The following is a 26,116-nucleotide window of genomic DNA, read 5'->3' on the forward strand; positions in this document are numbered from 1 at the left end:
ATATATATATATGTGTGTGATTTTTTTTTATTTTGTATGTATGTATGTATATGCATATGTATATATACATATATATGTGTTTATATATGTATATGTATATATAAATATATTTGTTTGTATGTATATGTATATATATATTTGTATAGATGTTTGTATATATATGTGTATGTTTTTTATTTTGTATATATATTTATATTTTTATTTGTATATAGATATGAATATATATGTATATTTTTTTTTGCTGTTTATTTATTTTATTTTAAATTTAAAAAAAAAATCGATTTTTTTCATATTTTTTCGGAATTTTTTTAAAAATATGACGTGGCATGCTGATGTGGCAAAAAATCTATGTGGCGTGCCACGTCAGCCGCCATGTGGCATGCCACATCAGCGGTTAACGGACACTTAACACCGTTTTCGGATTGTGTAGGAAATTGCAGTTAAATCGGGTAGTTCGTGTATCAATTTGGCACATTTGATAATTTGGTGTAGTTTTTTGTCAAATTAAAAATTCGTGTAGGAAAAGGTCAAATTTTGTAAAGTTGGTGTAGGAAAATGTCATTTTTCCTTTTTTCTTTTCAATAGTTATTTGTATAAATGTTGCATTAGTGTTTCCTGATTTTAGTATTTTTCTATTCATTTTCTGAATCGGATGATTTAGTAGTATATGCATATATTTCGATATTAGAGTCGAACTCTGAATCTGATTCGATTGGTTCAAAGCTCATATCGTATGCTATTCGTAATATTTATGTTTCCTTTTTCTTTCCTTTTTTAGGACATTCATTTGCATAATGTCCCTCTTCTTGGCATAGCCAACATTTGCAATTCGTTTTCTTAGAAGGGCAGTATGTGTCCTTCTTACCATAGTTTTTCTTTTTGTATTGTTTTCTATTTCTGAAATATTTTTGTGGTATATATTTTTGTTTCCTGTATTTTTTATATGGAATTTTTTTCCATTTCTTTTTCTTATGTTTTTTACGAATAGATTCACAACCATATTTGCCTATTTGTCCTGGTATTACTCCATAATATAATTTATCGATTTTTGCCTCTTGTTTTCGTTTTTCTTGATTACATTGAAACAAATGTCAATCTTTTAATGTTGTTATTCTTCCTCCGAGAGTATTGGGAGTTTGTCCTTCATTCACTTTATTTTGGAATATAGTTTTTACTTCTTCTGATATTGATAGAGGTAATTTATCAAAAAATAATTCTTCAACTACTATTTTCTTATATGTTGTAAGCTGATAGTAATGATCTCTGAATTCGCAAATGAATGCTTCAAGATAGCACATGTTGCAAATTCTAAGATTTACTATTTTCCATAATGCAGCTTCTGATATTTGTGTTTCTCTTAGTTGTGCGTCAGAAGTTCTTTCGAGAAATTCTTTCTCTATTACGTCCATTAGTCTAACAAATGTTTCCCATGCGGTTGATCTTAGGATTTTTTCTGCTTTTATTCCTGATGATAATCCTCTTAAGTAGTTATATACTATTCATGTTGTTTTATGTTCTAAGTAACTTAACATTTCATGAGGGTGTAGTTCTCTTAATTCCTTATTAGTTTGTATTAGTAAACTTGTACGATTTTTCCAATCTTCTAATGTTCTGATTGGATTAATCTCACAATCTAAATTTAATATTTATGAAGATTTTACATTAAATGTGTCATATTTTGGAATATATTCAAAAGGGACTTTTCTCCAATTATTTTCCTTTGGAATATATTGGTTTTAATATAATTCGTATTCATGATCCTTGTATCCTTGATATTCATCATGTTTTCGTTTTCTAGGTAGTGCATTTTCATTACTAGTTTCCCCCTCTCTAGTTTTTCTGTTTTTACTAAAAAAAGATTGTCGTAAGGGTTTTCATAAGGATTTTCATCACTACTATAGTCTAAGACAATTTTTTCAGTTTCATCAGGTTGTTCTTCGGGTATATTAAGAACAGCTAATAATGTTGATAATTTTTCTATTTGATCATCTAATCCTTCCATTATATTTTTGGTGGTGATCTAATTTGAGGATTAGTTTGATCAATGATAATTAATTCTTTTGCTTCTTTCTTAAAATAATTATGAAGATATTTTATAGTGATATATCTGTTTTGATTTAGTCATTCGATTATTTCTTGTAACTGTTCTATTATTTCTAATATTTTTAGTTTTTCATTTTCATCTGGATCTATTATTTCTTTTCCTTTATTCCTTGTAATAATATTGTTTACTAATTCTTTAGCTTCGTTAAGTTCTTTTGTTATTTGAATTTGTCTGTTATTATAACTGTAATTAAATTTGTTGTTGTGAGTATTTCTTTTATATTTAGTAGTAATTCTTTTAATTCAACAGTGGTTTCTTTAATTAATTTTTCTATAGTTTCTTTTATAGTTTTTGTCATCCTATTATTGTTTTAATATATTCTTTTAATTCTTCAGAGTGTTGTTTCATTTCTTTAATACTTTTTTCTTGTAGATAAATTATTTCTTCTAATTTTTTGTTTATATTTTTAGTTTCATCTTGTTTTTCATGGTTTTGTTCGAATATTTTTATTAATTTTTGTAACTGATTTTTTAAATCTGATTTTATATTTTCTATATTTCTTTTTAATTCTTCGTGATTTTCTGGATTTTGATGTATGTAACTATAAGAAATCATTTCAACAATATTATTTAGGGTAAAACCTATTTTTTTTATTTTATTTTCGAGATTATGATTAGTATCATCATCAAAGATGGTACCAATATAATATCGGCTTTGATTATGAAGATTCTTAGGTATTGTTATCACTTTTCCCTTATAAGAAAATCCAAGATAACATTCATCTTCATTTGTTAATATTAATGGTAATCCTTTCGAAAAATCAATTTTTTCGTTATCCATAATCGTTGTCTTGCTCTGATACCAAATGTAAATCGTCAGACTAATAGAAATTTAGTAAAATTGGTCATAAAGACAGTCTGGTTAAACTAGTCATACCAAAAAAATTTGGTCATACTAGTTGTTCTGGTATTTCCGTATTTTTTTCAAAAATGTTGGGTTTTTGAGAAATCCTAAAGATTCTAAGGTTGTGGTTATTGCCCTTGTCATTTTTAAGATTATTTTTGTTATTTTGCCCTCTCAATGCCCCAAATACGTAATCTTAATTGGGAATTACCTCAATTTTAAAAGTTGAGGTGTTAAGTTGACAAATTTTAATTGAACAATTTATTTGGTATTGACGTATATAAAAATATTATATATTTGTAGGTGTTTTAATTCTAGTTTTTAAACTCAATTATACCGATAGAAAAAAATATTTGCATATTATAAAAACGACAAAAATTATAAATACAAGCGACTAATAATAATAATTACTATTATTTATAATATTATTTCATAGAAAAGAGTACTCAAATGTTATCAGCACCTAACAAGGCCTCATATAGCTAATTATGGTGACCCATCACCAAATATACATATACCCCCAAATCTCTGGGAAGATACAAAGATCAAGAAGCTAATGAAACAAATCAAAAGACAAACCTCATATAATCTAATAGAAATCAATATCTCCGAGATTATTATAATTATTATTATTACTATATAACAAGAACTTTGCTAAATCTTGTCTGGTAATAACCTCAGCACTGCTTGATCTCAAACCCGATGCTCAGCAATGTCCGAGCAGATTCCATGGCCTTCTCATTGGCTTCGTTGCTCATTTCACTTTCCCTCCCGCCCGAGCATTGGCTCGGCGAAGCTACCCGCGGAGGATTTGCGGGTTCTCCTGCTTGAGCCAGCGAGCTGTTCATTGACGTTGGAGCAGCTGCAGCCACGAGCGTGGCACTGGGCAGGCCGTGACGCTTCTTTGGCACCGGCATGTCATGGTTATGCACTCCTTTGTATGTTATTATTACAGCAGTTGTGTTATCCACTGCTGTCTCTATGTGTTTTCGGACAGGACACCCTGCAGAGGTGCACCTGTAATAGTTCCTGAAATGGAGGAAGATTCACAAAACCATAACTTTAGGACAGACTCACAGAGGAAGCGGGAAAATGACATGGGCACTGCTCTATCATCCTTTGTAAGCCATTGCCTGCTGCATTAGGGTTTCAAGGAGTATGTATGCACCTGGGATTAGGGTTTCCCTTCACCATCTTCTGCCCGTATTTCCGCCATCTGTATCCATCGCCAGAGACCCCCACATCTCCAGCTGCATGTACCACAAATTTATGTTTCTTCTCGGATTTCGAGACAAAATCCAAACATGATGTGTTGTTATCCTTTTTCAACCTGACCACGATAAGGAAAGTTCGTTAATTTCATCGCAATAGCAGTGGTTTCAAACACACTACAGAAGATTACGGGGCGAAACTTGCCTTCGTTTTGCATCTGGTTCCTCTAGATGGTTCTTCTTAGCTTCAATCTCGCCATTCCCATCAGATACAGACGAACTCAGTCTCTTCCTTTCGGGAGTTGTGTTCGGTTCACCGATATTTTCTTTGGCCGAAATAGATGGATCAGTGTAACAAAGCAGTTTTACTGACTCTCCTTCTGCTGCTGCTGTTGCATGGTCCACTGAAACAGGTTGAATAGATGATACAACTCTGCTTTCTCTGACGGAGTAGTTGTTCTTCCGTGGAGGGTCATGACTATGTGAACCTTTGTTAACAATCTCTATCACATTGCCGGAATCATTAGAGCATTCGATCTTCTTAGCACAACAATCGGAATAGGTACACCTATAGTAGCTCCGTGAACCTTTGGGACTCTTGACCTGTTTCTGTCCATACTTTCTCCAGTTGTAACCATCACGAGTGGGCGTCCTCACAGCCGGAGAAACAGACATGCCTTCAACTACCCGTGATAGAGATCTTTGCTCTTTTGTAGCAGAAGCAGTTGGTGGATCCGACCATGGAGTCGGACAAGGAGAGGGCTCCACCCCATGATTTTCTACCGCCACTTCATCCACCGGAACAATTGCGTTTATCACTGCTTCCTTCCCGCTTTCATGGTTTTCTACTGCCACTTGATCCACCGGAACAGTCCCGCTTAAAACAACTTCCTTCCCACCTTCAGTCTCCTGCCAATGGTCACAGAAAACGTTAGAATATCACTCGGTTGTTATCCTACATATAAAACAGGAGATGAAACCGTGACTTGACAACAGAAATTCCCGCCTCACTTTACTGCTCAACCGGTTATGCACTTGGTTATACTTGTATAATTGAAGTTATTGAACACTGATACACCTAAAAACAGCTCTTTTCTAAAGATATGCTCCCAAATCCATCTTCTGGGAATATTACCGACTCATATAAGGTATGCGTATATAATCTCAGTTCTCAACGCTAAAGGAAAGGAAGTGATCATCATAACACAATCTGAATCTAAACCCTTGGTCAGATTCCCTTAAGATGGATCATACCGAAGTGAATTCAGTAGACTTCGGTCATAATTTTCCAATTTTGGATACAATCGTTATTACTGGCAACAAGAAACTAAATCCACAGTGTAAGAAATTCAGCTGTATTCACTGGAAATTCACAGTCCACTCAAAAGAATTTTACTCCCCAGCATCTCACCTTCAGTGCTCTGTCCTCTTCACCGTTTGACTCCACATCCGAATTTTGTCGAACACCTAGTAAGCAACCCAAAAAATATCCAATAAAAACCCGAATGGATCAACAAAGTTTCCGAATTTCCACCATCAACACGTACCCTCGACTTGATCCTTCGCTAGGGTTTCACGTTTCTCCTCCCCTCCACCCAAAGCTTCCACGTCCGTATCAGGAACACGGAACTCACCGACTCGATCCCTCTCGTCGAGTTGACTCAGTCCTCCACCGCCTCCCAACTCCTTCCCCGGTTCCACTCCGTCGCTCCTCGTCGAATCCGGTAGACCCTTCTCCGCCGCCTCCGCCGAGACAAGTTCAGCGCCATCGCTCTCAGTCTCCGACATGGCCGATTCCAGGTTCTTCTCCCTCGTGGGATTGTCGGGGAGAGTAAAGTAACGAACAAGTTTGTGGGGATGCAAGACAAAAGTTAGCCGCTTTCCGACCGACTGATCTCTCCGGGTCCAAAAACGCTGCGTTTTAATGCTGCCTCTGCTTTAAAGCGAAGAGGTATAAATGTCTTTGACCGAGATTGACCACACAGTTGCTTTTTCTCTCTCTAAACAAACGCCGTTATTTTTCCGTTAGTCCTGATGCCCTAATAATCTCCGTCCGTCACATCAATCATCGACGAGTTCCGTCCGGTCACCGTTTGTTACCACTGCACATTTGACCCCGTCGGCCCGTCCTGATATATAAGATTCCCTTTTGGTTGTTAATATTATTTAAAATAATTAATTAGTTTTTTTATATTATTAATTAAAACATATATCCTATTGAGATTATAAGCGAAATATGCCACTAGTAATTTAGTCCCTGAATTAATTAGTGCTTACGAGTTTCTTTGCAAATCTGCAGCCCTTTCACAGACTTTAACTGCTACAAATAAATTGAGATACCCTATATTTAGATGAATATAAAAATGTAACATTCCAACAAAAAAATATAATATCAAATTATAATATTCCAACAAAAATATGAGTATAAGCAAAAAAAAAAGAGTACAAAATATATATAAAAAAATGGAGATTAAGGAAATTGTGTTATCTAATTCAAAGTATACTAAAAGAATCCAAGAAATTCTTAACTTCCTAAAATTATATGATTTAAAAGTTCAACTATCATAAATTTGAATAAATCTTCATATTTTACAAATATATCCAAAACGCATATAATATTTATTGATTTATTTAGTTTCATTATCATTAAAAAAGTTTTTATTTTTATTAATGTTTCCATCACCATTGTTCAAACTATTACAAATAAATAAATTAAAAAGTTATAATTGAAGCAGATAAGTTAATAAAAGTTATAATTTATTTGTTATCCTTATAAAGATAAACTATAATTTTTTAAGAAAAATAAATAAAATAGATTGATTGGATCCGCCTGTAGTTAAATGTATAAGAAAATTAAAGATTGTTTTTAGTATTTTGTTTTGTGAAGATTTGTTTCATCTATCATTACATTATACCAACGAAAATGTGTACGTTTTGGAATTCGGTTTAAAATTTTATTAGATTCAATTTGAGAACGATTTATTTAATATTATAAAATTTATATCAAATTAATACCGTATATTATTCGGTATTGATATCGGTTCATTACGATTTTATTAAATTTATAACGAATAAAGACCAAAATCATAATAGTTCGGGATGGTTCAAAGTTTTTACAGGACAGTTCGAAATGATTAGACATGGTTTGAGTTTATTTTGAAAATTTTAACATAATGAAAAACAAATAAATTAATAAAATGTTAATGATTTTTGTGAAACTCAATAAATACTATTCTTTATTTCATCAAAACACTTAATTTGTATTTTAATATCATTAATAAATACTAATATTTTTAACTAAAAAAATAAAAAATACCGAAACACCGTTCAGTATTTTCTGAACCGAACCAATTGAACTATTCGGTATCTTTAATTTTATACCATTCGATTTTTTACTATAACATCGAACCAAACCAAAATATAATTAATTGATTCGGTATGAAACTAAATTTCTAATCGAAAATCGCCAACCTGTCAATTGAACTATTCGGTATCTTTAATTTTGTTCCATTCGATTTTTTAAGTACGTGGATTAAAGAAACCTATATTAATGAAAAAATTCAAAAAAAAAACACTGATATTTCAAATTTGACCAAAAAAAAACACTAAATTTTTTTATTTTATCAAATAAATATTAAACTTTTTAAGTTTAACAAAACAAATACTTAACTCTTTTACGATTGTCAAAATGACTGACGTGATACAAAAAAATTCAAATACTCAGATTATTTTACTTAGTTTTTTTTAACAATCGAAGAAAGTTCATATAGTTTTTGGATCATGAAAATAGTTCAGTGTTTGTGTGATAATGACAGAACAAAACATATATTTTTTGGATCATTTTAAAAAATCAGTGTTTTCTTAGATTTGTTTAAAAAATTTAATATTTATTTGATAAAAAATAAAATTAAGTATTTTTTTGTCAAAATTAAAAAATACAGTTTTTTTATTTTCTAATAATTAATTAAATAAATAGATCATTGTCAAAAATAATTGCGGTGGAATTTATTCCATGTATTTCAAATTTATTATTGTACGGAGCATATGTCTTGTGTGATAATAAAGTTATATTATTATTTTCAAACTTCTCCCCTCTCCTCTTTCACTTTCACATGTCCCTTGATTAAACAATATGATATGTCCATCAACATTTGTTTAGTTTCTGATTTGGAATAAACACTTTAATTAACCTTAAAAAATTAAATTTGGGAATTATTTCTATAAGTTGCATATATAAGCATCCTAACGAGCAAAACAAATTCCATAATGCCAATGGATATTTTTTTATTAATTATATATTTTTCTACTTTTAAACAGTTATTTTTATTTAATCTATTTCTTCCTATCTGAATTAATAATGGATATATAAATTCATCATAACTTTTTGTCTCCAGTTATAATTTATAGCTGATATTTGTCATGTATATTAAATTAGATCCAAATACCAAATCTTTAGTTTTTTTTTTTGTAAAATTCGACGTCAAATTATTTTCTTTTTCAATTTTTAAAGATTAGTGTTTCTAATCGTTGGATTTCTCTTGTACAGTTACTGAGTCCTGCGTTCTTCACTATTGATCGAATAAAGGTATTAACTTGTAAATCTATAGATTTCTAATAAATCTTAGAGTGGACAATATCATCTGTTTTTTATATTCTAATAATTTTTTAAAAATACTATGTTACAAGTATATTTATAAAAAAGAATACATTAAATTAAATAAACATATTCTGTTTTCTAAAAATGTAGATACAAATACAATCTTAATGATATGTTAAATTAAATTTTGGGACCAAGTAGGAATTGAAAAAGATTTTCGCCACACTACTTTTGTCAACCTTAGCATTGGAATGGATATTGTACATTTACGGTGGCTTCACTCCATAATGTCATACAAACATTGCATATACCATAAAAAAACTTTTTAGTAATAAGTTTTCTAAAACTAAATTAAATCGAACCCAATTTGAATTAAAAAAAAATATCCAAAATATCCACGCATAATTGTTAGAGAATATTGCCAAAAAAAATATAAGGTTTTAACATTTGAAAAATAAATACATAAATTTTAAAAAAATTCGTATAAATAAAAAAACACTAAATTCAATTGGTTTTTTATGTGGTCGTATGCGAAAAATTTTAAATTTTATATATTTTTATACAAATTTATGTGGATTTATAAGATTAGTATATTTTTATACAATATTAAAAGTTTATTTATTTATTTACCAAATTTAAAAAATTTATATTTTGTTAAACTCGCTAATAATAATAATTGGTAAAACAGAATTTGATATCATCATCCAATGGGCTCAAATATTTGGGACTAAGGCCCAATAAACGAATGTAAGTTCGGGCTTTTTATTTCACATAGATGAGTGGACCGTTTTAAATTAAACGCAGTTATTGGAACGAGGCGTCGAGAGCTGTGGTAATAAATGAGTCGCAGCTTCGCTGTGGATATGCACGTGACTTCATGCATGTTATTAATTGAATCCATTTACTATTTTTATCTATTTTATTTGAATTTGGTTACAAAAAAAATTTCAAATTAATTTTGGCTCTGGTTCCTAAATAATTTGATAGTATCAAGACAAACCCTCAATCGTCTATTGTAGGGTATTTGTTTTCTTCATATATATGATCATTATAGAGATTTTGGGCTAGAGACTTGATGAATAATATGTCATTTTTATTCGAAATTAAGAAACTTCAAAATCACCGAAGATAAAGAAATTCAAAGTTTAAATTATCCATAAAAAAGTAAGGATAGAGTGAAAAGCATTTCGCTGTCAACAAAAACGTAAGAACAAAAATCAACACAAATAATTAGAAACTATTTTTTTGAAATGTTACCTGTGTTACATATTTATAATGCGATCCGATTTTTAAATTCCTGATGTTTTAGCTTATTAAAATATTTCATTTCTGTTATTATTTATAAAATATATATATATATATATATCTGCTGTCGAGTTTTATATATTTGGATTTTTTTCAATATTGTATAAAAATATAGGATTTGAGAATTGTTTATAAAAATGAATCATGGAGAGGCGCATGAGCAGAATGACCTAATAATAATATACCCGAAAAAGGCAACAAAAGTGATCAAAGTGGTTTGGAGATAACTTACAACACAACTAAAAGAACACGACAATCTAACCAACTAAACTAAAATTAAATTAAATATTAAAAAAACGAGATGATTTTTTCAAAAATTAATTCCTTCGAGATTAAAATCCAAATAAACTTTGATCTTACGTTATTTCGTCCATGATTGATTGTTGTATCAACTTGTCTGTTAGTTTTTTACTTGTTTGTTATTAGGTTCAAATACATAAGGTGAGCAGTATATACCTATTTTTGATATATGATCTTCATATAATGTAGGATATTAATGTTTTATTAGAAAAATATTATAATAATAGATTTTTTATAAAAAAAATTCTGATATTGAAAACGATGTTCAAAATAATCAGTTAAAACCTCCGATTCGAAGTATTGATATTCCAATTTCAAAATTTGAGGGAAAAAAATCTATCTTTGAAAGATTTGATCGAATTATTTGGTTTGGTTTATTAATCTTAAAACTGTTATATCCATTTAAGAATTCATATTATAATTCAATAAAATAGAGCAAGCAACTAAATATTTTTTTAAGAGGCCAACTAGAGGATATATACAACAAACAAATTCATAAGCTATGCCAAATTTAAAAAATGTATAATTTCTATGTCGCAGATAGGAATATATTTGACTTTATATGTATTTACATATTCACTTTCACTGACTTAAATAATTATGAAAAAGGCAATAGATTATATGACTATTTTATTAATTTTCATCTCCTAAGTCCTAACACACGTAATGTAAGCTTTGAGGAAAGCTATATGTATATTATTATTGACCCCTACAACCATTGTGATTTTCTACCAACTACCACTAATTATTTCATTGATTTGTCATAAATCGTAATTATAATAATACTATTGACAATTATAATAACGAAAAATACATTGCCCAATTTCAGAATTTTTTTTTCTTTATATAATTTGATTTAAAATGTACAAAGAAATATATACTACGTTAGATTACTATCAAATACAATCATTACTCAAAACACATTTGGTAAAAATATTTATATAATTGCAAATATTTATTCTTCAAATATTTGCAATTACATAAAATAATTGATAAAAATATTCTTCAAATATTCGCAAAACATCTAAGAAATATTGAAGACTATTTTGAAGCCAAAGGAGTGTTATAACTACATTAATTGTCTTAATTATATCAATTATTTTTTAATCTAATAATATTATAAAATGATATAGAGTTTCGAGTATCGATTATTGAGATTAAGAGTGCCTTGGAAGTATGAACAAATAAAAAAAAAAGTTTACTGGGAATTATTGGACAACTCTTAGTCTCTTATGGTTAGAGAATTTAATTATAAAATATTATATAATAAATATGCAACCAATCAATCATGTTTTGGAACGAAACACGAAGAAGACGACGACGACTTTGGTGTGCCGTCCACGACCCGCATGGCATAACCCACCATGGAATTGAACTATGCTTTTTTTATAACAATAATATATTTATTTGGTGAGAAAAAAAATACATGAATACATATATGTATTTTTATAAAAGTTAATATAATTAGAAACATTTATACATATTTGATTACATAAGTTACATTATTGGTTAAGTCAGATATGGCGCAACCTAAAATTGTTTAAAAAAAAGAGAAATTTCTAAAAAAATTAATGAATTTTGAGATAGGGGTTATTTTTCGAATTTTTAAAATAAATATTAATTGATCAATTTTGACAAAAAAAATACTGATTTTTTTTATAAAAACCTGATATAGGTAAACAATATTAAAAATATTAATGAATGATTTGACATGGTGTTGAGTTTTCACCAAGTCATCCACTACGTCAGATTACCTGTTAACATTTTTAACGTCATTTTATCGTCAATAATATTTTTATTTAAAATTTAAAAGTTAAATATTTTTTATCAAAATCGGTGAATTCATATTTATTTGAAAGTTTAAAAAAAAAATCAGTATTAATATCATCTCAAAGTTCAATAATTTTTTTTAGATTTTTTCTTAAAAAGATGAATATATGATTAAAGTACTATTCGAATTTCTATTTAGTTGAAGGTTTGAATAATTATAAGTTTAGAATGACACGTGTTAACTATATAATGATAATTCCCTTCCCAAAATTATAACAATTTTTAAAGTTAAACTATTAATTAAATTACTAGATATGCTTTAAAAGAATATTATTCAATGAAAACTAAATATTTCCTTCCGAAAATTATAACAATTTTTAAAATCAAACCATTAAATAAATTGGTGGATATGCGTTAAAAGAATATTTTTCAATGAAAACTACATATTATTATGGTACTTTTTTATGTAATGAGATTTTTTTCCTCGTGTACTTTATTTTGCTTAAATTCTTTAGGCTCTTTTCAAAAACTTATAATCGCTTTGATTTAAAATCTTCATACGTTTTTAGGATGTGATCATCATGTACGAGTTTAAAGATTAAATTACATGGCGATGTAGTTTTTGTTAATCTGTTTTTTTTACTTAATTATCAATAAATATTTATCTTTTTCGATTTTTTTAACTTTATTATGCTGGAAATAAGAATTTCACATAATTTTTTTAATCACTATCTCCGATTTTGTTGCTAATTTTTTGGTACGTCGATATTGACATTTGGATAAAAGAAAGCAACAACAAATAATATAAAACCTAAAGAATAAAGAAATGCAAGAAAGTGATGTGTCATGTGTGTATAAATAAATAAATATATATATATATATATCGGGTATTATACTATATGATTTGAAGGGTTCCACTAATTTGCACAATTTATTTCGAATTCGATTAAAATATTCGGAAAGTTCCGTCTTAACATATTTCAGTTCAAACTTGTCTTTTAAAAGTCAATAATTACGAGATAAGAGCCTTAGCCTCACTTTATGTTATGCGGATTTTAAATTAAATCTCATCTCTGATATATAGTAAAAAAATCTAATGATATAAAATAATAAATATCAAGGAAGATGATCTCCTGTGATTGTTCTCTCTAAGCATCACGTATTTCACGAAATCACAACCGTTGGATCATCCATGATATCCGCCAGAAACTATGATCCAACGGCTTAAAAACGAAGATGGAGTAGAAAAGCCTTAGCTGGGACCTACCTTTACTCCACTTGGATTTTATACGTATAAATGAAGGAACTGTGTCTCAACCGAATGAAGGAAATCAAAGAGACAAAGCAGAGAGAGAGAGTCAATTCGATTTCTTCCTCCTCTGAGAATTTTCAATTTTAGAAGGGATTATTCAATATATTCCATTATCATTGAATCAAAATCAGTGTTTTTGCCCGTGCCCAGAACTCAAATCTCCTCGTATTCGATCAAATTTCGGTTTTGTCTCCCATTGATCGAGTTTTCGTCTGCGGCTCTCTCCTCCCGTCTCTCTGTGTTGATCAGTTCCATGGTTTCTTGTCTTGTTATGGACAGGAAAATCTAGTAGCTGATGCTGTCATTCCTTTCGGACTTATCCGGGAAAACAGATAAATTCTCCTCAGCTTTTCCCGGAAAAAAGTTCTGCGTATTTTCCTTCTCCCCAAACACCCTCCGTACTCTCTCAAATCCCGCACCTTTCTGAATCAAACGAAATTCCCGACAATTTCTCTGTTTTACCCGATGATGGGTGTCCAAAAAGACAGGATCAGATTCAATGTCGGAGGCAGAGCCTTCGAAACGACGGCGACGACGATCGCGAACGCAGGACGCGATTCCTTCTTCGGCGCATTGTTCGATGACGAGTGGAATCTGTTACAGCCTGAAATTCCGACGCAGGAACTCTTCATCGACCGGAACCCAGATTGTTTCGCCGTCCTCCTCGATCTCCTCCGGACAGGAGACCTCAACATCCCTCCCAACATGCCGGAGCGTCTCCTGTACAGAGAAGCTCTTTTCTACGGTCTCATTGACCATGTCCGAACCGCCAAGTGGGGCCCTTTCGATGGGAACCGGCTCCGCCTCTCCCGCTCTGTCAACGGAATCGCTCCCGGCGATGGGACGGCGATCAGGGCAGGTCCCGACGGCGGCTGCTGCGTCGCGCACGGGAGTGTCGTCCACGTGTTCGACTGGATGCTCGCGGAACACCCTCCGATAAACCTCGATTACCAGAGAGTTAACGACATGGGTTGGATCGATCCCGACAACATCGTCCTCTCCGCCTGCGAGAGATTAGGCCGCGGAGACGGCGGGATGGGACTGTTCAGCTCGTCCTCCGGCGACCTCCGGTATAAGTTTCAGGTCTCTCATGATAATCAGGTGAAGAGTTACACCGCAGGAGCTCTGAGTTTCAATCCTGATCATAAGATCTTCGCCAGTTGCAAAGGACGAAGCAACGAGTATGGAATCGGGGTTTGGGATCAAGTCACTGGAAAACAGGTCGATTTCTTCTACGAAAGTCCCGGTTGGTCACTCGGCGATGCAGATAAGCTGCAATGGTTGAATGGCAAGAACTGTCTTCTGGTGGCGACATTGTTCCCTAGGAAAGACAACTGTTACATAAGCTTGTTGGATTTCAGGGACAAGAACATGGTCTGGTCCTGGTCTGATATCGGAGCTCCGATGACTGTAGATGAGAAGAGGGTGAGAGATGCCATAGCCATGGAAGAGAGCAATTCGATATGCGTGGTGAATGAGTTCGAGGATTTAGGGTTTATCGATCTGAGAATGTATGGAGGGAGCGTGAGGTGGAGCTCGAGGAGCAGGCTGATGAAAAGCAAGATGCCCGACGAACCATGCTACCCGAAACTGGCATTGCACGAGGGGCAGCTCTTCTCGTCGATGAATGATTCCGTCTCTGTGTTCTGTGGACCAGACTGGGTGTTAACTTCAAGGCTAAGAAGAAGCTATGGAGGCTCCATATGCGATTTCTCCATAGGAGGGGATCGTCTCTTTGCATTGCACAGCGAGGAGAATGTGTTCGACGTATGGGAAACTCCGCCTCCTCCCATCATCTGATTTTGGTTCGAAAACGGTTGCTGGATTTCCCCTGTTTTGTGTGCTTGTTTGGTTCTTTTGTTCATGCTTAGGGTTCTTAGAACATTATAGGATGAAACAGCATTAGCCAAGATACTATAGCATTAGAGAGGACAAGGCTCAGATTCTGAATTATGTACAAATGGGTCGGTCCCTTGTTGGTTATGTGACTAAGAAATGATTCATTCACAATGGATAAATGGAACATCTTACACTGATCAATACAGAAATCTGTTGTGTTCATTACCAGAATTCTGGTTTGCTGCCCCAATTCTTCTTACAGGAATATGTTCTCACACTTCTCAGCGTAAGAACTGTTTTTTTTTGTTGCTTTATATCCTCTTTGACCTTTGCTTTTGTTAAAGCTTAGCTTAGCTGCTTCCATGGTGGTGTGAAATCTCAGTCTGGCTTTTTTTAAGGTTTCAAGATTCTCTCTCACTTGGGCTTTAGACATGTGAGTGGTTGCAACTACTGTGTCTTTTGGGCAGATCATGTTTTTTTTTAAACTCTTATTTCACTTTCCATAAAGATGTCTGAGAATAACTTTGCTTTAGTTTTGGAGGGAATTTTTTTGGCTTTCTTCCACTTTTTCATCACTCCACTGTGGCATATTTTCCAACACTTCCCCTGAAACTCAGTCACAACAACAATGATGTAACAATCAACTCAGTTTCATCCAATCTTATAACGTTGAATAAGCTTCATCTTTATGACTGTTTCAATCTCAAATGCTATGGCTGTGCTCAAGAATGTTATTGCAGCTTTTCAGATGAACACAGAAGACAAAACTCTTTCAGAAAAATTTCTTGATTTCTGTCTGTATATGATTTGGAAAGTTTATGAGGGATGTATAAAAGAGCCAGTGACATGAGAGGAGAAGCATGAAGAGCTTTACCTAAGGGCTGACTGCAAAAAAGGGAAGGCCATTGAGATCAACACTGATCAGACAGCTCGATCGGGCATCGCTCTCTTTAGGAAGTTTATCGGCTGAGACTCTTCAGGGGCTAACCGATCAAAGGCGATGTAGTTTTCTTCTTTGTTGTAGACATGGCACACCGTCATTATCGTCTTCATCAAGCGCCAGTTCCATGTAGCCAAGCTTGTATACTGTCAAGTCACCGCACAAGAGACCGCGTTGGTCAAGCATGAGGAAGGAAAGAGAGATGAAACTATGAACTTTTACGACAAACCATTCTTCTCGTCATAGCTCAAGTTCGTTTCAGTAAAACCTGTTTTTATACCTTTCCCCAGTTCTCTTGAATAGATTCATGGGCTGCACGGAGATTGTAGCTTGGTATTCTTGGACTAACATGATGCGGGATGTGCACGTTTATATCATGGCAGAGAATTTCGATCCTGTAACACTCGAGAAAGATTTAGTAAGTGGAGATACAATGAAGAAGAAATCATATGTTGTTGTCTACCATAGACAACCACCATTTTAGGATCTTTGTGTTCAAGGAAATCTTTTATTAAGCACTCATTTCGTATTCTCAAGTGGGAAACACCTTATTCTAACCATTTACAATGTTATTACACCAAAAAAAAGCCAAAATCAATTGAACAGAACAGACTGAGATTGAACAGACAGAACAGAACAGAGTTATTACCAACTAGGATAGTCACAGTGAACGGTCCCACTAAGCTGGGCCTGAGCTGCACTCCACTCCTCCGATGGCTTGAAAGGGATGTGAGGAGCAGTATGATGAACCATTGTGAATGTGCTCATCTACAATTTTCCCGAGCAGAGGAAAGATCATCATTTGGCCATTGATGCTATACAGATTAAGAAGAAATGTTGGATACTAGAAAGTTACCCAGAAGTGATAACCAAGCCATGGCATCAACCAGAACTTTATCCATCCCCATACACCAGCCTTGTAGACGATCAGTGGCCATCCGATTGCCATGAATGCAAAAACACAAGCCAAACTAATCTGCACTCTTTTCTTCTCGCTCGGTCTGAACTTGTTCAAATCGAAGTGCCACATCAACCTATTAGGATGTTTTATAACTCTGAGAGACATGTATATAGAAGGAGAAACAAAACAAAAATTGATTCTGAAAGGTGACGAAAAACAGTGTTCTGAGGGAATTTTTCTAATATACCAATGAGCTATGGACATCCAAGGACGAAATGGGCCATATCCGTATATGATAGCCTTTCGCAGAAGTGGGTTTGAGTCGAACTCCTCTTGCCTTACAGGGTGCCAAGCTGTATCTTCGGTCAACCTACAGATATAAAACAAGAATATAAAGCAGAATTATATAGTTCCTTTCGGATTCATCTCTTTGCAAGGTAAAAAAAATGACATGTTCAAATAAACATACATGTTGGTTTTGGCGTGATGCTGATCATGCTTGAAACGCCATGGCTCATACGGGTAGATAAGCGGTAGGAAGGCCAGAGTCCCCACAATGTCTTCCACCAATTTGTTCTTTGAAAACGATTTGTGTGCACAATCATGGCCTATCACAAAGAACTAGGAAAGACAAATACTATCAGCTTAGCTTATACGGTTTTCTTCAAGAGAAAATGTCATTGACAAGAACAAAGGCACAGAAGAAGGGAAGGATCTCAAGTCTACCCCGGTAACTGCAGTTCCTGTCCATGCCCAAGCCAGTGGAAGCAGATACCACGGTGCCTTTGCAATCATGAAGAGTCCTAAAGCATATGAAGTCACAGATACCAAAACCGACTTCAATGCTTTCGCTTCATCAATCTCAAACACCTGAAATCAGATCGTATTTCAGAGAAATGATAAGCAGAAGAACTGTAAGTCTGTAACAGGTTTAGATGACATGCTAGAGCTATCGAACACCAACCTTCCAGTGGAAAGGTAAAACATAACTCTAAGCAAAGGCATACCTGCTTGGGAAGTGTACCAATGATATCCCTTAAGGTGACATTATCAGGAAGATCTTCTCCAATCTGCTTGAACCCATAGGTTTCTGCTAATTGTTTCCGGTGTTCAGCACTGCCAGCTGAAGGAGGCGAAACTGGAATCGCCACAGATTTTATACGTGTAGTTCTTTTCACAGGAGCCACGCATCTTCGATGATTACTTCCCTTTAACAGAAGATCGGTGGACCTCAAAGCATACATACCTGTATCATCTCGACATTACCACATTTTAACTGCATTTCCCACTGATTCATCTCATCAAGAAAGATCCAGAAAAGGGTATCCGAGATGCTTGCTCCCTAGCATTCTAGTTACTGTTTTATCGAAACTTGAACTGTTCCAAGGACAGAGCATGACTCCTAAACACAAACTCAGAAGAGGTTGTGAATTGTGATGATTCTAACTCCTGAGTGGCTCGGGTCGAAAGAGACTATTTATCATGCGAAATTCATAGCGGAAACAACAAATGCACATATGAAACAGAATCAATCACGCATCGACGCAGTACCAATCAAATTGCAGATTGACATTGTCAGGTTCTTGAAACACAATTCACAGGACATGTTCGACAAAAGGAGCTCATTAAACAGGAACTCCATAAGCATAGTCACGAAATCCAAAATCCCATTTCCACTTTCACCCAAAATTCAGCGGAAAAAAAAACGGGGAAATGGGGTCTTCTTCCCACCGAAACTAGAGAATATAGATAGTACCTGGAGAAACACGGGTAGGGAGCTTACGAACCCTAGGAACCCATTGCTGCGGACCCTGAAAAACAAAAACAGAGAAACAAGCAGAATCATTGGGCAAAATTCAAGCGGAAAAGATGGGTACGAAGCAAAAACTGCAAAGGTGAAGCCTTTATTGAAGAGTGTACCGAGTAGACGAAGAGAGAATCAGCCGTTCTGCAAGCCATTGAAGCAGAAATTGCAGGAAATCCGGAGATTGAAGGAAGCCCACCGACCTCTGCAGAGGTGTTGGGAGAATGAATGGCTGTGAAGAAAAGGGCCCCTCAGCTCAGCTCAAAGCTCGAGGGCGGCGAAAGGGAAGGAAACTAGTGGCTTTGGTCGCATATATACACACGAGAAAACAGATACAACCGTTACTTTCTCGTTCCGGAAAAATTCATATTAGACAATTTCGGTTTGGTTTTATTTCGGTTGGGTTGTTTCGATTTAAATTCGATTCCGATTTATTCAGTTTAATTACCTTATCTGATTGATTCCGATGAGCTCCATTGAATTAAGGAACCGAATTCCCACCCACCTATAAGTAATATTAACATATATATATATATATGAACCCGTTAAATGTCTTTTAAGTCGGTTCATAATTTTAGCGCTTTCAAAATTAGGCCCAATAATTATGGGCCATTAACCAATCGACCAACCCAATAAAATTTGTAGAAATTATAATGCTTGCAAAATAACCGCATGGATAAGGCAAAATAACTGGCCATAAGATCTCGACATTTACGATTTCGATTTCGTTTTCATTGGTTTTTTTTTTAATTCAAAATTTTCTATTTTAAAATAATTATATTTGTATCGTGTTTTCGTTTATTTTTTAATTTTATTTTAACTGGAAAGATTATTAAAAAAACGATTACTTCATTTATCATCATTTTTTTTCTTCATTGATTATCATATTTGTATGGAACCGATTAATTAGATTTAAAGGAATACATATTCATTTAATTTTTATATAAAATTTGATTTGATTTGTGTGTTTTTTTCAAGACCATCTTGTTTTCTTTGTCTCATTCATGCAAGTGGATCATGGGTTCTCATGTATTTGTATTAATGGTTTTGAATATTAAAAGAGAAAATCATATATAAATATCTGAATTTTTGTAAAATTTCCAGAAAAATACATGAACTATAAAACTGCCGTATAAATACTTGAATTTTTCAAAACTTTAACAAAAATACCCAAACTTTTGAAAATCTTCTAAATTAAACAATATTTGTTAACGGTATTTAATGTATAAGAATGTTAAGTCTTCAATTTTTTACGATTCCCGTTATAAATTAAACGTCGTTAACAGATTTTGATTTCATTTGGGAAAATTTTAAAAATTTGGATATTTTTGTGAAAGTTTTGACAAGTTCAGGTATTTATATGGAAGTTTTATATTTCGGATATTTATATAAAAATTTTGCAAAAGTTCAGGTATTTATATGCGATTTTCCATATTAAAATGGTATCAGAGTCTGATTAAATAATATTAGAATTATTAGAACTATTGTCAAACATTAGTTGGTGTTGAAAGTGACTTGAAAAAAATGCTTATGTGGCGACATGAACAAGATTCACGTGAAGAGATTTATAAAGAGAGCGTTTTCTACTGCTAACATATCAAAAACCAAGAAACAAGAATATGAGTATTTACCTTTGGCTATAAAAGGGAGATAGAATATTGTGTACAGAAGATACATACGAACAAGATTGTAGAATATTTCTTCACAGTGAAAATACACAGAAAGGTCTTCTCTTGTGGCTGTAAATGGTAAGAAAAAGAGAAGGGTCAATTCCAATCATAAAGAATCAGACGGCAGTGTTCTGCGATTGAAATCGATATAGAGTTCTAGGAAAATCTCAAAGCTAAGCGTCTAAACTCTATGTTTACTCTGTTGTATTGTTGTAAAAGAGTTGAAATTTAGTAAATTTAATCTAGGTTCTAAAGCCTTGCTGAGCGGTAAAATTCCACATCGGAATCTGAATTCGTAAACATACCGAGTAAGTGTGAGTGTGTGTGTGTGTTTTGTTTCTATGCTCAATCAGTGCCAAATAAGCCATAAATTAACCTAAAATCTAACTCAGAAAGAAACCCTAAAATCTATAAAGAACTAACCAGATTAGGGTTTGATAGAAAAATATCTTTCTCTTTTGACGATCCGGTTCTTTACTGCTTCCTTCTTCGGGTTTGTGTCGATTACTCTTTGTCGCAGTTGATGAAGTTCATTTCGGTGAAAGCCGAAGTCGAATCCGTTGATTGGCGTTGTTTCGCAGGAATGGTTGACAATAGTAAAGCACATACAATGAGACTAGAGTTCTTGTGGTTATAAGAGAGAGATATCAATATTGCAAAAGAAAGAGGCTTTAAGACCTATGGTTTCATTTCTGCAGGTAAGAGAGGAGACCAAAGATAGAGACTGTTGGTTGTAATGCTCTAGGATGATCCGTGATAGACATTTTGACTTTGTCTTGCTTCATTGGTTTATGAATGCATTACTCTTCCCGTTATATGATTGACATGTTTGTTATATTTCGGTATCCTTGAATCATTAGAGAATGATTCTAAATTCCCTAGTCAGTTGTCATTGTGGGAACAATGATTAATTAAGACCAGCATGAGATGTGATCGATGCATTGGATGCATATCACAATCATGGGTACTTGTTGGGAACGAGTGACTGGATGACCCGTATGAGATTGTCACATGGACAGAGTCATGACTTGAATCTCATACAGCGGTTCGTTTTTGGATCCTCAGATCTGAGATATCAAGAGTATCTGATATGAGGAGTGGCGTGTCTTGGCTGCGTCAAACGTCGTCTTTAACCGGATGATTATAACGGCGTTGATCAGATACGTCCACGAATCATATGGAGATAGTAGACATGCAATACGAGACTTGTCACCTCCTTAACGAGAGAGATATCGTTGGGTCCCTCGTAGAAGTCGGACTATGAAAAATGCGTGACCACGCTATAGATGAAGTTGTATCTATTTTATTAGTCGATTTGCCAATACAAGAAAGCAGATGAACTTGAAAAGTGGCTCAAACCATGCCCTTGTTCAACATATGATATCGTGAGACAAAGGATCAGAATTTGAGTTGTTAACGCCTTGGTTAGATCACCTCTAACTCAATTCAACGTGGATGGTCATGGCGTCTTGCTAGAGGCTAACCATGACTTGTAGATCGGGAATGGTTCTCGAGGCTAATGCCCCTGCGAATGGACCTACAGGGTCACACACCACTAGGGATGAACTTAGATGTGAAGTATCACAAAGGAAGACTTGGATTTGGCCGAACAAATGGTTGTCGGAATAAATCAGGATGTCGAGAAACGGTTCAGGCCTCTGACTCGGACCGAGTCAGTGTCAACTCGGACCGAGTTAGTTCCACTTAAGTCAACATGCGAGTCAAAGCGTAGAAAGTGTTTTGGGTTTAGGCTGATGTCTTGACTCAGACAGAGTCAAGTCTTGACTCAGACAGGTCGTGGGCTTTGGCTTCGTTCTGACTCGGTCGAGTCAAGGCTTGACTCAGATAGAGTCAACTCTCGGCGAAAATTTTCCTTTTTCGAAGATTAGGGTTTCAGACTTAATAAATAGGTTAGGGGACGCCGCCCCAACCATAAGAGAGACTTTCTGAACTCCGTGACAGACATAGAACACAAGAGAAACCTTTTTGAGATTCTAGTATTCGGGATTCATCCCAAGTCTTGAAAACCCTATTCACTTCACAGATCCTAGCAGATCAGTTCCAAAAGCGTTTGGAATCCTTCCTGTCTGGATACGTATAGAGGAGTTGTACCTTCACCTTTTGGTGATTAAAACAACCCCAGATCGATTTCTACTTTCAGATCTTTAGGAAAGAGGTAAGTTTTCGATTCCAACGGTGATATACACGTTCTTTCGGGTTTTGTGAGTTTAGTTGCGTGTGACGTTTGACTAGGTTTAGATTATCCTTCCGCTGCATGAAACCTAGTAAAACAAACCCTAAATCGATATGTTCGCATGCTAGAAACCCATAATGAACCCCGACAATGGTATCAGAGCCTAGTTCTCTATGTATCGCTGTGCTTGTTGCATGCCTATATGAATTTTAATGGTTAGAATTGCATGATAGGCCTGATCTATGCATATTTAATGATGTTGTGATTGTTATTTGATGCATAGATGAGTTGGGAGTCGAAGACGGCTTGATGGCGCATCGAAACGGGGGTGAAACCCTAGATCTCATGGCCTAAAAGCGTCTCCCAGGCTTCTAACTTGGACAGAGTCAAGACTTGACTCGGCCGAGTCAGGACGACAAATCAAGAGCGACCAAAACTGCACAGACTCGGCCTCACAGACTTCTGACTCGGACCGAGTCAGAACAAAATGTTGTCTGAATTGTCAAAATTTTGGTTCACATTGATTTGTAGATCATTCTGACTCCTGACTCGATCAAGTCACTTCTGACTCGATGCGAGTCAGTTGATCAGATTTTTTTGATGCAATTGTTGCATCGTTTCAAATGCCTGAGCCGAGATTTTGATGAAAATTGGATAAACATTATGATTGCTTAACTAATAAGAGGGTTTCGGTACATAATTTAAGGTAAGCAAGTGTTGTTTGCTAAGGGATTGTGTACACAGACGACTCAATTGAACTAAGAGTAGTTCAACCGAGTTGATCGGAACAACTTGACTGAACTGACTTGAATTCAGTTAACGTATCCTGGCGTCAAGTCACCTATGCCTCATGTAATCTCAAGCTATTACCGCCCATTACTAGAGCAACTATCAAGGCCTCGATCATCATGGTTACGCCTAGGTGAACGTGTCTGACTATCTTGGTGAGACAGTATGGAGAAATCGTGATTCTCATAGCTCGAATATGGTTGAGCTTGAATTGGGTTATCAAGTCGGACTTGGACCTGATGGTAAGGATGGGATGAGAAACATGCAGTGATATCACTATCCCATACTCATCTAGGAGTCATATGTGATGTGATTGACAATGTGTTGTCTACCTAAATAGCATGTTTTTTAGTGTCATGCCCTAGCTGACTAAAAAGCATGTGAAATATGGATCCTAACTCACTTAGAAATTCATTGAGGATGTCTTTCTTAGTAAGAACATGTCATATTGCATCTATTGTATGTGGTAGTATGTGTACTTAGCGACTTGCATATTTTCTATATGTTTGTCTGTCTTTTTCTATAGAACATAATATATAATATCTTACACAAACGATAACTAAAATGAAAAAGACTCCTTGCTTCTACCAATCTCAGCATATCCAACGGTCCAAGCAGACCAGACAGCAATGTGAGCTTTCGCAGAATCATCAAAGAGCTCGTTTGTGATATCCTACTCGCCATATTTGGTGTGAAAGTTAATCAAAGTATTCTTTACGTACGCATTTGATACAAACCCATAACTCACACATTTCCATGAATTCCAAATCTAGTAGTAATCCTAAATCTGGTTCTGGGATTTGATCGAACACTTGGAGGGCGTGCTTGAGAGTGCAAGGATTTGCTACGAAAGCGGAGAAAATGATATCTCTTACCGCCAGAATATTAGACAAGAAGCCAATCACGACCATAGAAGCGTGAATTTGCTTCATAGATCGTTTGTTCGCTTCCTGGTCGATTGACTGTCGTTGTGATATGGAATATGATGAACACAGAACATCGACTCAGATGCAAGATGCTTAGAAGTCCACCAATCCGAGAAAAATCAACACAGAGAAACAAAATCCTATAAAAAACAAAGAAGACGGTGACACTCATTTGCTCATTTGTTAAAAAAGAATCGGAGAATCAATCCCCTTTTGTTACAAGTAGAAATCGAAGAAAAGGAAAACAAATCAGAGAAAAGAAACCATAGGATTCAAATAGACATACCTGGAGATGACAAAGATGATGATGTCCGACGAGTTTCCGGTGAGCTTCCGGCGAGATTCTAACGAAGATAAAGTCATAGACCTAGAAGAAGAGAAGAGTTACAGAGAAATCGTCGTTCATATAAGATCGTCGTTCATGTGAGAGAGAATAGAGAGAATTAGGGTTTTTTAATTTTCATTAAGGGTATTTTGGTCTTTTGATTAAACCCTGGAAAACGCTACCGAAACGCACCAAAAAATATGCATTTTGATTCTTCAAGTTTGATAGCGATTGCGTCTATCTATGGTTTAACCATTCAGTTTTTCAACAGCCACCACCCGCCAGAGACCGCAATCACTCCGTCTGCGGGTGGTGGCGGCGCACCCAGTCGTCTCTTTATTGTATTTAAGCAATCTGTCTTTGATGAATGGAGAAATACAACAAACTTTTTTAGAAAATATCTCATTGATTTCGAATATCAAAACTTGTTCAACATAAATGAATCTCTTTTGGTATTTTTAGGTTGGAATACATTGTTTAGCAAAAGATGGCATGAGAATATGTTGTCAATGGGTATTCTGTGACAACCCAGACACAATAAGAGGATATGAAGTGATCGTCGGTGTGAGAGACACGAACAAAGAATGGCTCCTGACGAGCTTATGGGTAGTGTGACACCCGTAACCCGTATACAGCATATAGGCTGTGCCACATGGACGATATAACGAGAAAATAATAATTTGCGGAAGCGAAAATACGAAATCCAAAAACATTTTTTTTAATCAAACCAGAGTATGCAGCGGAAATACAAGCGATCAGTATCGCAAAACAACACATGTCCGAAAAGTCATAATTTAACCGTACAAAATGTGGGAAATACAAGTCCCGTAATCCAAAATGTAAATCCCGTACATGATGCTGCCTCTCTCAGGTCGTCGTCTGCTGGATGCGCTAGGCGTAATCCTCGTGATCTGAAAAATATAAACCACGAGGGCTAAGCACAACTGCTTAGTGAGTAGCCCGGGTTGAACCCGGTAAACCCGTTCTCAGCGAGAACGGTGTTAATTCGATAATTCATAACCAACAAACAACAATGATATCCATGCATAACCACATCACATTAGTCATAAATATGTCAAACACAATCATACCCATATGACATCGCATCATAGGGTTAGCCAAAGATCCTAGTCATATCGACATGACTAGAAGCATCTCACACACGCCCGTCACTCGCGTGACGTTGGCCATCGCATCACATGCGACTACGCGCGTCTCCTGCGCCTGTCACTCGCGTGACCTCCGATGTCAAGTCCATGACACAACGGAAATACAAACATACCCGT

The 26,116-nt window shown here is 34.7% G+C and overlaps 3 protein-coding genes across 4 annotated transcripts; 1 reads left to right on the forward strand and 2 right to left on the reverse strand.

Annotated features, from left to right (window-relative positions):
- Positions 1 to 3,345: 3,345 nt before the first annotated feature.
- On the reverse strand, positions 3,346 to 6,065 carry LOC104819904 (probable WRKY transcription factor 32). Its single transcript, XM_010550196.1, has 5 exons — positions 5,706 to 6,065; positions 5,570 to 5,625; positions 4,364 to 5,067; positions 4,116 to 4,277; positions 3,346 to 3,976 (listed from the first exon to the last, which is right to left on the reverse strand). The coding sequence occupies exons 1-5, from the start codon at positions 5,944 to 5,946 to the stop codon at positions 3,625 to 3,627; spliced, it is 1,515 nt and encodes a 504-aa protein (XP_010548498.1). The 5' UTR covers positions 5,947 to 6,065; the 3' UTR covers positions 3,346 to 3,624.
- A 7,407-nt stretch (positions 6,066 to 13,472) lies between these two features.
- LOC104819905 (BTB/POZ domain-containing protein At2g24240) lies at positions 13,473 to 15,328 on the forward strand. Its single transcript, XM_010550197.2, has one exon. The coding sequence runs from the start codon at positions 13,908 to 13,910 to the stop codon at positions 15,240 to 15,242; it is 1,335 nt and encodes a 444-aa protein (XP_010548499.1). The 5' UTR covers positions 13,473 to 13,907; the 3' UTR covers positions 15,243 to 15,328.
- Positions 15,329 to 15,422: 94 nt separating this feature from the next.
- On the reverse strand, positions 15,423 to 19,220 carry LOC104819907 (omega-6 fatty acid desaturase, chloroplastic). 2 transcript variants are annotated; one of them, XM_010550199.2, is made up of 11 exons: positions 19,043 to 19,220; positions 18,879 to 18,933; positions 18,130 to 18,368; positions 17,849 to 17,992; positions 17,592 to 17,743; positions 17,370 to 17,492; positions 17,078 to 17,255; positions 16,871 to 16,989; positions 16,502 to 16,616; positions 16,156 to 16,367; positions 15,423 to 15,887 (listed from the first exon to the last, which is right to left on the reverse strand). In XM_010550199.2, exons 1-10 carry the CDS (start codon positions 19,079 to 19,081, stop codon positions 16,203 to 16,205), a joined length of 1,329 nt encoding a protein of 442 aa, XP_010548501.1. In that variant the 5' UTR covers positions 19,082 to 19,220; the 3' UTR covers positions 15,423 to 15,887; positions 16,156 to 16,202. The 2 variants fall into 2 exon arrangements, with proteins under 2 accessions (XP_010548501.1, XP_010548500.1); XM_010550198.2 differs by lacking the exon at positions 15,423 to 15,887 and having other exon boundaries at positions 15,999 to 16,367.
- Positions 19,221 to 26,116: the final 6,896 nt, after the last annotated feature.

Source organism: Tarenaya hassleriana, unplaced genomic scaffold (genome assembly GCF_000463585.1).
Source record: "Tarenaya hassleriana unplaced genomic scaffold, ASM46358v1 Cleome3, whole genome shotgun sequence".
Lineage (NCBI taxonomy): Eukaryota > Viridiplantae > Streptophyta > Magnoliopsida > Brassicales > Cleomaceae > Tarenaya > Tarenaya hassleriana.